The following is a 14006-nucleotide window of genomic DNA, read 5'->3' on the forward strand; positions in this document are numbered from 1 at the left end:
CTGTTACAGGGATAGCTTTACTTAACCTCACCGCCATCTGTGAGCCGATTGTCTAGAAAATGTGGGAGCCTCGACGTCTCACAGCCCTATGGGTCTCCACGGCCTGTTACAGGGATAGCTTTACTTAACCTCACCGCCATCTGTGAGCCGATTGTCTAGATAAAATGTGGGAGCCTTGACGTCTCACAGCCCTATGGGTCTCCACGGTCTATTACAGGGATAGCTTTACTTAACCTCACCGCCATCTGTGAGCCGATTGTCTAGAAAATGTGGGAGCCTCGACGTCTCACAACCCTGTGGGCCTCCACGACCTGTTACAACTTGGCCATTTCTACCTTTATCTTTATATAGCGGCGGTGTCAAATCCGGTAGTGTAGCGTTGAAAATTAGGGTAAACGGGATGATGAAATTGAAGTGATGTGATAGGAAAGTGTCGTGACCTATTTTAATGGATTGCCCCGACATTCACCCCTTCATCCTGAAAAGAACCACGAGAAAAATCATTCAGGGTAGTCTGTCCCGGCGAGATTCGAAGCACGCACGTTCCGAATGCAAATCAGACGCTTTGCCTCCTGAGCCAGTCTGTTCGGCAGTCATTGCATTGACTGAACTGTGCGCACTTCTTCGTTACTGGCTAGTACAGTTAGGTACTGTTACGCGAATGGGTGTGTGTTTGGTTTGGTATCACTGTAACGACAGCACATATAACTTCTCAGTCCTCACTAACCATTGCTTGGTAGCGGCTTCTAGCGGCGGCCGTTCCTCTTGCTCTGGGTTTCCAAACTGTCCCCGGCCTCAGTTACCAGCTTCTCACTTCTCAAATCAAAGTCAGACTTATGTTACGACCGTCGGTCACTCTTGGTCTCTAGCCCCATCTGCGGCCCAAGACCAGATTTACGTTACTGTCAGACTGTTGCGGGTTTGTTTATGTGGGGCACCTTCTCTGACGAAAGGACAGGTCTATCGTTTTACAACCTATGCTGGACCTCGCCAGCGCAGTCATTTACCGCGGTCAAAATCAGTAGTGCATGTCATCTATATTTACAGCCTTACATGTAACTCTATATGCTTGTACAATATATACATGAGTTGGCATAGCACATCATACCCTAACTCATGTAACTCATGTTACAGCGGCTGCCTAGTCACGTGAACTGTTGTACCTTGACCGCCTCCAAGTTTAGTAAGTCTCTTATATTTTCTGTGTCGGGCTTCGTGAACATTTGCAGTCTCAAGATTTTGTATGACCTCTGCTTGTTGTCAACAACTGAAAGTCAGAGTTACTTTACGGCTGGCGGTTTACCGCCAATCAGTTCGTCTTGGCGCCGAGCACCTTGAGCTCCACTGCCAGAGATTTCTTTTTTTCAAATGAACACTTGCGGTCATAGTCATGTAACAAAAACCTTTCTGAAGAGAGGATGGGTCTATCGTTTGCAACTACTGCTGGACCTCGCCAGTGCAGTCATTCTCGGTTCAGAGTCCTGCGAGACTCATTAGTCATTACCAATTTTTTTTTTCCTTGGCACTACAGCCCCAGTGGGCCTAGGCCTACCTCCATGAATACCGTTCACTTCGGTTTTTCTAGATCTTAGACATACGGTAGGACTCCTTGGGCGAGTGATCAGCTCGTCGCAAGGCCTCTACCTGTACACAAACACAGAAAAACGCACACAAACATCCATGCCCTGAGTGGGATTCGAACCCACGATCCCGGCTTCCGAGCGAGCGAAGACAGTGCATGCCTTAGACCGCTCGGCTACCGTGACCGGCTTACCAAATTTTACTGTCTCAAATTCGAGAGACCTCCCCAACCTGGAAGACCGGGAATAACGTCGCTCAGTTATATCCCCATTCGCTGGGTTGTAGCCTACGCTTCCTCATGCGGATGGAAGCCCCCCGCGATTTACTGTGAGCTCACTTCTGAGGTTGGGAATTCAAAACAGTGAGGAAGGTCGCGCTCTCCGGTTTGGAGACGAATGTGCTTCTTGGACGTGCGAGAGGCCGCGGAGCCGCCCTTCTACTGTGTTGCAAGTTGAGGTTGGACTGGTCCGCTTGAAGACAGAGACGGAAAGAAACGACGTGCCCTACCTCAACAGTGGGCTGCATGCGCTGCGGTGGGTACGGTGCGTAACAGGACCACACGCTCGCCAGCCTGTCTCTTGTGTCGCTATGGTTACTGTTATTGCACACACACACACACACACACACACCGTTCTACGCATGCATGGCACAAGAGGTCGATGATCCTTGTGGTCATTAAAATGCAACGAGATTCTCATTGTGCCCCTACATACTTCCTTCACTCCTCGTGGCCAATGTTTAAGGATGTCCCTGCTTAGCGCAGTTGGTTGAGATACTGTGCTATTAGCCGGAAGGTCACGGGTTCCATTCCTGACGAGATCATTGGATTTTATCAGTTTACATAATCCTTCCAGCCGCACTCGGCCTCTAACAGAATTTAGTACCAGGAATTTTCCTGGGCCGTGTAAAGGGCGGCCGGCGTGTAAAGCTGACAACCTCACCGACATCTGTGAGCCGATAGTCTAGAAAATGTGGTAGCCTCGACGCCTCACAACCCTATGGGCCTCAAAGGCCTGTTACAGGGAAAGCTGTACCTTTACCTTCCTTCGGTAATGCGCTTCTGTCTACTTCTTAGGCACGGTTAACTTTCAGACAACAAGGGCTATGAACTGTCTTAGTATCGTAGCGTACAACCGGCTTAATGCATTGACTGGGGCCAAGAAAACTTTCTCTTCTGTGCTGCAGCGTCCAGACCGGCTCTGGGACCCACCCAGTATCCTGTCCAGTAGCCTTTCTCTGGTAAAAAGAGCGGCCGGACCGTGAAGTTAACCTCTCACTTTCATCTAGTATAGAGTTTAAGAGTGTTTGCACTGTACGTGCACTCCCACGCACGTCTTCATTGAGCGCCGGGCAGCTTTAGTGGTTGCAGTGTTAGCCGGGATAGCGACTGGCTAGGGTCTAGACGGGCATATCGAGTTTGATTCCCGGTATGGGCAAGGTTTCTTCTCTTCTCCACGTCGTCCAGATCGGTTTTGGGGTCCACCTAACCTCCTATCCAAAGGGTACCAGTGGCTCTGCCCTTGGGTAAGTTTGTCGGGACATGTAGCTGGTCACTCATCATCAACTAGTACCGAGGTCAAGAATGGTGGAGCTATACCTCCGCTCCTCCATTTGACTTAATCGCATAGTGCTTCATAAATTAAACACCGGGACAGTTCTGCGTGTTATCTCTTATTTAAAAATGGGGTTCATAAAATGCATTTTCCTGAATGTCTCCGATGTTGAACTTAACAAACTCTGAAGCGGTTAAGAGGATAGACGGGAAACTCGAGTTATATGTAAGGTTATGTAAAAGAGAAACGAAGAGACCACTACGAAGACGTGGGCGGAAGAATAATGTTAAAATGGATCGTAGGTAGGTTGGTGTGGTGTGGACTGGATTGATCTGGCTTAGGATAGAGACCGTTGGGAAGGCTCTTGTGAACACGGTAATGATCCTTTTGGTCCCATAAAATGTTGGGAAATTCTTAAACAGCTGTGCGACTGGCGGTTTCTCAAGAAGGGCTCAGCTCCGTGTGTAATCTAGATTGGTATGAAAATTGTGATGTTCTAGATTGCAACGACGTTTCGGAGGAGCATGCTGGAGCAATCGCCGTTGTGAAAACCTGCAAACACTTGTAGATTCTTACGAATCAGCTTGCTTGAGAATGGGAGTTAGAGAGCTCTCGCATTTTATGCGAATTTAAAATAGTGCGAAATAATAAATATTAATAAAGTTTCACTTTACTCGTGAAGTTTGAAATAATGCGAAACTCAAAACTTTTTTCAGGAATTACGTATGTGTTTCAGAACTACAAGAACACTTGCTTGAATTATGCGATCTTTTCAGGATCGCCTCTTCGAATAAAATGCGACCGCACTGTGTTATTTAATTTCGAAAGGAAGTCTCCCGAATCAAATTTTGAGAAAGCTGTCCGGCTGGTTATGCCCTGAGACCCGATCTGAGACGTACAGACGTGACTCCGACGTAAGGCTTTTGCTAAAATGGACATCTTTTCTTTTATCTCCCCAGAGAGTATAAACGGTAAAGCTATCCCTGTAACAGGCGTTGAAGGCCTATGGGGTTGTGAGGCGTCGAGACTCCCACATTTTCTAGACAGTCGGCTCACAGATGGGTGTGAGGCTGTCAGCCTTATGCGCCGTCCGCCCTTTAACCTCCAGGAAGATTCCTGGTTCTCATTTCTGTTAGAGGCTGAGCCGATCCAGGTCCATAGTGCGGCTGGAAGGATTAGGTCCATTGAAAAATCCAGTGACGTCATCAGGAATCGAACCCGCCACCTTCCGGCTTGTAGCATAGTATCGCGCCAAAGAAGTGAAATCTGGACTAAATTGACAGTTAGTGTCTTCAAGAATGTGATGCCGTATAGTCTGGTACAGAATTGGAGACGTGCTCAGTATGACAGAGTGAGCTGAGCAGGCAGCAACCTGTCTGTTCGCAGCATCTGCTGTGCAGAGTTCAATATGGGGCATTACTTTCTTCCGAGGAGTCGGGTTCTGTTCCCGGCAGTGAAAGAAATTTCTCTTCACAGCGTCGATACCAGCTCTGGGGTTCATGCAACCTCCTATCAAACGGATACCGGTGGCTCTTTCCCCGCAGAGTAATGCGGCAGGAGCATGAGGCTGAGAACTCCCAAGTGCGTAGGACATGAAAGGTGGAACTGTACCTCCACTCCCTCGTATTTATTCATGGCATGGTGCTTAACTGCTGATCACATGGTCTTCGAACGCTGGGATCGTGGGTTCGAATCCCAATTAAGGCATTGATGTCTGTGTGTTCGTTTATTGTTTTTACGTTGTCCTGTGTGCAGGTAGCGGCCTTGCGACGGGCTGATCACACGTCCTAGGAGACCTACCGTCTGTGTAAAAAGGATTATGACACTGAAGAAGGGGCCCGGGGCTCAACAAAGGGCTGTAGAGCCGTTCACGAATGATAGGGACAAGCTTACCTTTACTTTACGTTCCTCCGTAACGTGCAGTGAAGTAACCCCGCGGCATATGTCCATAGAATAGATGTCCTCGTAGTCATCAATCAGCATTGTGAGACACCCCGGTCCGGTTGTGTCTCTCCCGCATCACCTTAACGCCCTGTCTTGCATGTTTTCGAATCCTTGCCCTTTTTTCTCATACTTGTTATTAAAATATTATAATTTGTGTCAAAGCGTCATTGGCGTCTGCTTTGAATAACATGGGACCTGGCGCTGGGAGCCGAAGCATGTCTGTGATGGGGCCAGTCTGCTGGGTGACACCGATCGTGTGTGTGTCTTTGAGTCGTTACTCATATTGTCACGTGTTCATGGCTTCGTGACTAATAATAATGGGTTTTGAGTTGGATATATTAATATCTTCTTGTACAGAGTCTTGTGGGACTGGACACCATGTTTTACTGTCGCAGATTCGAGACTACCCCTTTCGTCGCCTCCTACGTCTCGTAGGAGCTGATAGCATAGTCGTCATAGCGACTGGCTACTGGCTGGACGACCGAGGCGTCAGACTTCGAATCCCGGCAGGGTTAAGAATTTTGTCTTTCCATGTCGTCCAGACCTGCTCTGGGACCCAGGCAGCCTTCTATTAAATGGGTACGTGGCTCTTTCCCCGCTGGTAAAGCGGCCGGGGCGTGAAGCTGACCACTCATCTCCAACTATTGCCGAGGTGAAGAAAATGTGGATCTATACATCCACTGCTCCATACATCTCCATGGCATAGTGCTTAATTAGTTAAGCACAGGAACAACTTTACCTACAACTCGCAGGAGGGATTCGAACCCGCCTCCACACGGGATGAACGCATAACGATTTTGGATGTCATTCTTGCGCAGGGTGTTCGCCGTACGTATATACCACTAGGGAGACCAAGACGGAGATGGGAGGGTAATAGTAAAATGGATGTCTGTTGTAGCAGCCTTGCGACGGGCTGATCGCGCGTCCATGGAGTCCTACCGATTGTGTAAGATTAAGAAACTGAAGTGAAACGAAGATTTTCACTGATGCTCCAAGCGGGAGCAACAGGAATAGAGCATGGGAAAGAAGTTCCATATAGACGTCGCCATTTCGCGCGTCCGTCATGTTGATATTGCTGGCTGTAGGATAAAGAAAATTTCCACTGTGGAATGGCCTTCAGTGGTAAAACGTTGGTACCATATTTCATGAAAATCGGGCTTCTGGGCCAGAAAGCATTGGTGGTCTCACAAGCACACTTTATTTCTTTTAGGAATAAAGTACGCAAAAAATGCTGTGGACACTCGGAACTTCGAACGGTTTGATGTTCCAACAAAAAATTCGATGAAAATCCGAACAAAAACTCGAAACTCGAACAAAGAATCACGTGATCGTCACGTGGTTGCCTTCTCTCTCTGCTTGGTCGCATGCGCAGTTGCTCGGTCAGTTCTCCCGTGACTGGTTCAGTGAGCATCTCGCAAATTCAGCCTGTTTTTAAGCGTTTTATTTATTTCTTTGGGTTATTTTTATATTATCTTTAATAATACCCATTCATAATGGCACGAAAGAAAGTTACTAGAGGTGAAAAGCCCGAGAGAGAAATCATAATTTCTACGATAGAAATGAGAAAGGAACTTATCACTAAGTGGGGAAATGGTACACGTTTATCGGACCTGGCTGATTGGATATTATGTAATATTTTTAATGTACCTACTGTTATAAATAAAAACATTCAGTTATTGAAATTAAATATGTACTTGTTTTATCATTATTTACCAATATGGTCTTTTGAAATAGGCACTTAAAACGTTTTATATTGGATGAATTTGGATGTCTGGAACGGATTAATTCAGTTTACAATATTTCAAACGGGGAAATCTGTCTCGAAAGTCGAACCGTCTTATGGAACTAATTGTGTTCCGAGTTTGAGGTTCTACTGTGCTGTTAAATTAAAGGATATTACGTTTATGGTTTGGTCAGGGTGTGCGGGCGTTTTGCTGTCTAAGCACACTCAACACATTTTCCTGTGTACATTTCAAAGACCAGGCGTTGATGCGCTGTTCCCAAAGTGTGAATGAACTGGAGAACAACATCGCTGACGTCATACATGCCGCCGTGAAACATCGCGCGTGGGAAGAGACAGAACATCGATGCTGTATCTATCTGTCCAATCGAAGCTAAATGTATGCACCGAGGAGTGACGATGTTACGGAGAGTGGAGATGGTAAGTGAGTCGTTAGTTTGGGGCTCCGGACCCTTTATCCTCCTGTACCTATTCATGGAGGTAAAGTGGGCGCCACTCAACTCGGCAACAGAGTCAAGAATTCCTCTCCTACCCGGAAATCGAACCCCAGTCTCCGATCTGTTTCCACTGACTGCTGGGCGATGCATAGTTCACGCTAGACATCAGTGTCAATACCTTAACACCAAGCGGGTTGGCAAAGCGGTGGGTCTTCAGTTCAGCCCTTCTATTTTGAGGTGTTTCGTTGTATTTCCGAAGTTTCTGTAGCCAGTGGCCGTTGCTTATTTTTATTCGTCTGTGGAAACCTGCGGTAAGTACGCATGCACCGGTTGTGTCATAGGTCAGAGTAAAACGCCTCTGAGGGTACACCGTGCCTTGAATAGGCAACCTTATGGAAGAAAATGTCCTGTGTCTTACGAGATCTCCGGCAGAGGCAGTTCTGGTTTATATCGTACGAGTATGTTGAAAACAAAATCAGTTGGGTTTCAGTTAATGGTGTAATGATTTGAGGTACGTCACTATCCGATGATGGTGATGTGCACCCCTCGATAGATGGTTTAGGCAAATAACAGATAATTGGCTTACATACTGTGGCATATGTGCTCAAAGAAAGAACAGTGGAACCAGATAAGCAGCCGTTGCTAGGTAACGGCTGTGTAACGTCAGTGAAGTAACTCTTGGAAGCGGTGTTTTCTGTGTCGTCCGTGCCGAGGATATATATAACGACGACCAGCTGTCATTACGAGAGTGCGAGATGTACACTTGACGAAATGCCAAGCATATTCATAGGAGACAACCCCATCTTCTCGTCAAAGAGGATGTTACATAAGGACTACTACCGCAAGAGTTCAAAATTTTCTTGTCCTGGGTCACAAGGGTCTTGAGGCCAAGACGAACTGATTGGCGGTAAACCGCCAGTCGTAAAGTAACTCTCAGTTTGGCTTTGGCTTACGAGTGCCTTGTCTTGAGACAGCAGGTAGAAGAGGAGGAGGTCGGTGTGAGATGACCGCCAGCCTGCGAGGACGTGAGTCCGGGAACAGAACACTAGTCTGTGTGATAGTTGGCACTAACTTCGCCGACAAGCGGCGGTTACTCGGTCGGTATAGTTCGCTTGCGGACTACAGGCCACGGATTTTATGTAAGCCGTTGTCAGTGCACTTTTCCTTGGAAATTGGTGTGTGGTGCTGTCTCATGCTCGTTTTCTGTAAGGGGTAAGTACAGTAATGTTCTGTATTGACGTTTGGTTCGTTTGAGCTGAAGTGCTGGATTGTGATGGACTTGTTTATTTTATTTCAATTGGTTGGGCGGCCTGGAAGTCGGGGTTTGTTTCCCGGCAGGGACAGTGCCATGGCGACTTCATTCTCAGTCCACGGAAACTAACGTTTGGTGCTTTGCCACAAACAGCGTAGCACAGGCTGGCGGGCGGACATGGAATCCCAATATGAAATTTAACAGAACCTGTCCAGTGGTCCTTGAACTGCGAAATGACACTGCATAAACATAATTTTCTTTAATTATCTTGAAACCCGAAAACCAATGAAGACAGTTGAACGGGCATAAAGGGCGTGTTTGGTTGTCTCTCCAGCTCTTTTTGCAAAACTTTTTTCGGCGCATACTACAATTCGTGTGCGCACAGAAGGCACATTTCATTTTATTACCCTCCTATCGTTATTTTGGAAAGGAAAAAGTACGCTTACGCGATCTGTTTGTCTGAGACCTGGTTTGTAGGTATATCATGGCACCTGAACCTATCTCAGCGGCGTAATGCATAAATATCCCCCATTAATCTGCGTGTCTGCATGTTTATCTCCCCTGTGGTTCCAAGCAACAGCTTCGTGGAAACTTTACCGTGGAAACCAGTACACACGTAGCTCTAGAAGTATTCTTTCTATGCGTAGAAAGGAATTTGAGCGATTAGTTCTTCCCAGAAGTTGTATTTTATTTTGTCTCATTTTTTCTAAGGGCACGCGGTAATTGGTTGAGGCACTATGCTACGAGCTGGAAGGTCGTAGGTTCGATTCCCAATGAGGTCACTGGGTTCTACAATTCACCTAATCCTTCCAGCCGTACTATGGCCTTGATGTTGACAGCCTCTTACAGAAATGAGTGCCAGGAATCTTACGGGGGGGGGGTAAAGGGCAGCCGGCGCGTGGTGCTGACCTCACCACCATCTGTGAGCCGATTGTGAGAGACTCGACGTCTCAAAACCCTATGAACCTCCATGGCCTCTTACAAGGATAGTTTTACTTAACCTCACCGTGAGCCGAATATCTAGAAAATGTGGGAACCTCGACGTCTCACAACCCTTTGGGCCTCCACGGCCTATTACAGGGATAGCTTTACTTAACCTCACCGCCATCTGTGAGCCGACTGTCTAGAAAATGTGGGAACCTCGACGTCTCACAACCCTATGGGCCTCCACGGCTGTTACAGGGATAGCTTTACTTAACCTCATCGCCATCTGTGAGTCGATTGTCTAGAGAATGTGGGAGCCTCGACGTCTCACAACCCTATAGTCCTCCATGGCCTGTTACAGGGATAGCTTTACTCAACCTCACCGCCATCTGTGAGCCGATTGTCTAGAAATGTGAGAGCCTCGACGTCTCACAACCCTATGGGCCTCCACGGCCTTCTACAAGGATGGCTTTACCTTTTTTATTATTTTCGATGTTCTTTTAACGACGCTTTCTATTGGTAATGTTATATGGTTTCGAATTGCAGCTAATTAGATGATAATGAATTGTAGGGACACTTGTCGCCCCATTTGGATGGACGAACTCGGGGAAAACCACGAGAAACATAACGGTAAGTGATTTCGGAGCCCTCCGAATACGAGGCAGGGCTGTTAAACGCTAGACCGCAACGTTCTGAGAGATCCCAGTGATATATGCGTCTGCAAATTATTGCTCTATCCGTCTGTACATGCATTATCATATGATATCAACAAATTGGGACTTCTTATACATTAAAATTTTTGTCATATCCCCCCGCCACGAAGGGTAATGATTTCTATATGTGAATGTAATTTTATCTGACTGCATTGTTCCCTGGAGGGGGTTGCTGCACCGACCACACCGGACCTCTCTGAGTCATTACCCAGCTTTACCCGTAATGGGTTATGCACGCTATAAACATACAAATTACTGAACGACTGAATCGTGTATTTGCTTTCCATCACGAAATCTTATTTTGGTTTCTAATATGAGGCCTCAATGTTGCGTGTACGAATGTGTACGGCCCGTTGACAATTCAGCGGCGAGTCTCTTCGTACTATAACTTCTCGTGTTTGCTCCCGTATTTTTTCCCAGAATAGGATTCTGAGGGAAGCATCTACGCCCAAGAGGGATGAATTCGGGGGATGGAGAAAATTATGCGCTGAGGGACTTAATAACCTTTACTCTGCGCCAAATGTAGTAACTGGTATGATGAAGTCATTGATGCTGTGCAGGACGCGTAGCGTGAATGAGAAGAGGAAGGTATGCAGGGTTCTAGCAGGAAAATCAGAATGAAGGAGATTGCTAGGAAAACGTAGACTAGATGATAGGATAATATTAAAACGGATCATAGAAATAATGTGGGCCGTTATGGACTGCATTAATTAGGTTGAGAATAAGGACCATTGGAGGGTTTTTGTGAACACGGGAATGAACCTTCGGGTTTCGTAGTATGTCGGGAAATTGAGATGCTGCTTATGTGGCGGCTTCTGAAGGACTGAGGTCCGTGTAGTCAGCCATTTCTTATTAGCGCAGCATGTTACTGAATTATGTGTCGAGAGGAAACGTTTAATGTCATGTCCCACGAATAACACGCACTAATAGTCAATCGTAAAGCTTATTCTTTATATGATATAGTGCATTTCACATAACCACATCAAAATATTACCATTAGTCAATGAATAGACACGACACACTGAAATGAATTGTGGCTTGTTCGTGACCTTCTGCCTAACTTATGTTCATGCAGCGTGGTAAAGCTCGTCACTTTGTTGCTATGGCAACATGATAACCCCGAACGTAAGTGATTAGAATTATATATATCTCACACTTACAGAACACACATATATACACATACGAGGAGAGCCAGTAAATAAATAACAAATGGACGTAAAACGTAAAACAAGTGAAATTGAAACCTGAAAAAATAACATTTATTTCTCGACGTATCCACCACCAACATTGATACACTTGTCCCAGCGCTTTACCAGTGCATCGAAACACGCAGCATTGAAGTCTTTTGACTGTTGTCTCAGCCACTTTCACAACTCCATTTCTAGCGCTTCCTCATCAGCGAAACGCTTGCCACCCAGTTGTGAACTGCTTCATTCGACAGACACTTCCACCATAAACAGGAAACATTTTATTATTTATATATTTTGCCCACCAAAGAAGCACAACAGAACGCTGCTCTTCGGTATTACACTCCTCAAGCACGGTCGCCATTTTGACGACCGAAACCAGCCTCTAAATATGCGCGTCTGCTACGTAGGCTGTCATGAAGCTGGACTGTGCTGCTAACTAGTGATACATATGGGAAACCTGTTACGTCCATTACAGCTCTTCTACTTCAATTTATGACACACACACACACACACACACACACACACACACACACACACACTAGTGTCCACATTCANGCGCGACAAGAAATTGTGTGGGTCTCGGATTTGGACGAATGTTTATTGGACAATCACTTTTTACACTCACTAATGCAGTTATGCGTACGTATAACGCCTTCAGACGTTTCATCTTCAAAGGTACGTGCACCGGTAATCTCGGCGGAGCGTCTTGGCTCTTCGTTCTTCGAAGCTGGCCTGACTCCTGCTCTAGTCGGATACGAACTGACTGGGTCCTCTGAACTGTTCTTTGCTTATATCCTACGCTCGGACGGGATAGAGACCATCTTGTCGAAAGGTTCATTTTCACTGTTAGCTGGTCTATCCGTTGCCACGGGAATTCAGCATTTCTGCTTCTGTTGGATAGGCGGTTTCCTGGGTAGCATGAGTTCTCATTGTTGCGGGGCGATGGATGTCATATAGTCCGGCTTTCAGGCAGCACGTCACAATTTATATACAAGCACATGCGAAGTTCTGGGAAGAACCAATTACTTGCTATCCTTTTAATACGACACGAACCGCGTTGAGAACGACGCGGCCAAGTATTCTTTTGTTCAGAATTACTGTGGTATTCTAGAAAATAGAGAACACGACATTTCGGAAACTGGATCTGTTTCCTTCCGCAATGTGAGGGAGGGAAGACAGCTACTCAGTTGGGTCCCTTAGGAAGGACTAACCTCAATGACTGGACAACCCCGTGTCAGATTCACACGGCTAGTCACCTGAAACGAGGCAAATTCGGCGGATATAACAAGAAAATACGCAATGAGAATTGTGATAAAGCACCCACAGGCATGGAACTATGATAGAAAAAGAGGTAGAAATTTGTGCTACAAACCTAGCCAACAAAACCAAATGCACGAGCACCAGTGCAAAGGAATGGGGTAAAAAATTGTGAAGACTTTTTACCATTTCTGGGGGTTAGTTCTGTTATTGACTTCTGCTGCTAATTTTTGGGTTTTCCGTTGCAGGTGTCGCGGGACTAGACGTGACCTTGGAGTTCACCCGCGAACCACAGGATGTGGTAGCGGTGCGCAGCAAGCCTCTAGTCCTGCAGTGTGCGGTGTCGAACTCTGCTCCCGGCCCGGTGAATATCACCTGGACCCACGAGGGTGAGCCACTTCCGCTAGTCAACGACTCCCGCCGCTATCTGCTCCCCAATGGCTCACTATACTTCAGGAAGGTAAGTTTTGGGTTCGAGACTTCGACCTGCACGCCCTTTTTTCCGGTATATTTAGTAGGTGTTTTATTTTTCCTTAGATAATTATCATAAAACGTGCATTGCACCGTACCCACTGGTACCGTTTAAAAAAGAAAAATTTTGTTATCAGTATGAGTGATTCTCCACGGGGATTTGGATTGGTTATTGGATTTATTGACCACTTTAGCACACAACTCGTAATTACACTTAATTATAGCGGCATCGTTGCTCTCCACACTTCACAGATCACGAGTGCACACAGACTAGTATTCTTAGCCTGTTACAGTTGTCATTAGCCATTTCCTGGTGACGGATTCTAACAATGGCAATTCCTCTGCTTCTGGGCTCAAGCATTCTGTCGGCTCTCTACCAACTGAAATATTCTTCCATTTTCTCCTCCTCCACGACTTGCAGACTAAGTAAGCTACTTTCTTGAGCAACCTGTGCCTGTGTGGGTGCAGATGCACTCCGTATCGCCTAATGCAGTGTTCCGCAACCGATGTCACGCGAACTCTTACCTATTGTAAGAAATTAATTGTCTAATTTTATTCGTTTTATTTTGTCCCAGTTACCGTGTTTCATATGCTTGTATTTTAATTCTCAGCCACTGCACTGATTAAATAAGATGATGCTTGTTTATTCCTTATTACATGCCGTGATTTTTTTATGTACAGTAATGCTGTGTTTACTCACAGTTGTTATATCATAGTTTCATTATTGATTTATTTTTATTTTTTGTCGCATCTACGCGGCTTCTTTGATATACTTGTCGCATGTTCTGTGTACGTGCTTTTCCCTAAAACTGCGGGGATTAGCAAGGGTTTCCCTGTCTTTTATAACGCTGTTTTGCTGTTTGTTAGAAGTTAGAGCTTCTTCAACTTTATGATGCACCCACCGATTGTTGGACTTCATTTAAAATTATAAATATTTAAAAAT

At 46.0% G+C, this 14006-nt stretch overlaps 1 protein-coding gene across 2 annotated transcripts in view; it reads left to right on the forward strand.

The window, feature by feature from the left end:
* The window catches only part of LOC111862528 (protogenin), a 214597-nt gene that overhangs the window by 83145 nt on the left and 117446 nt on the right, over positions 1-14006 (forward strand). For both annotated transcript variants that reach the window (XM_023848010.2, XM_033750698.1), the window contains one exon: positions 12841-13052. In XM_023848010.2, the coding sequence (XP_023703778.1) occupies positions 12841-13052 (212 nt within the window). The remainder of the gene's footprint in view (positions 1-12840; positions 13053-14006) is intronic.

The sequence above is a fragment of the Cryptotermes secundus genome, unplaced genomic scaffold (assembly GCF_002891405.2).
Source record: "Cryptotermes secundus unplaced genomic scaffold, Csec_1.0 scaffold1084, whole genome shotgun sequence".
NCBI classification, from domain to species: domain Eukaryota; kingdom Metazoa; phylum Arthropoda; class Insecta; order Blattodea; family Kalotermitidae; genus Cryptotermes; species Cryptotermes secundus.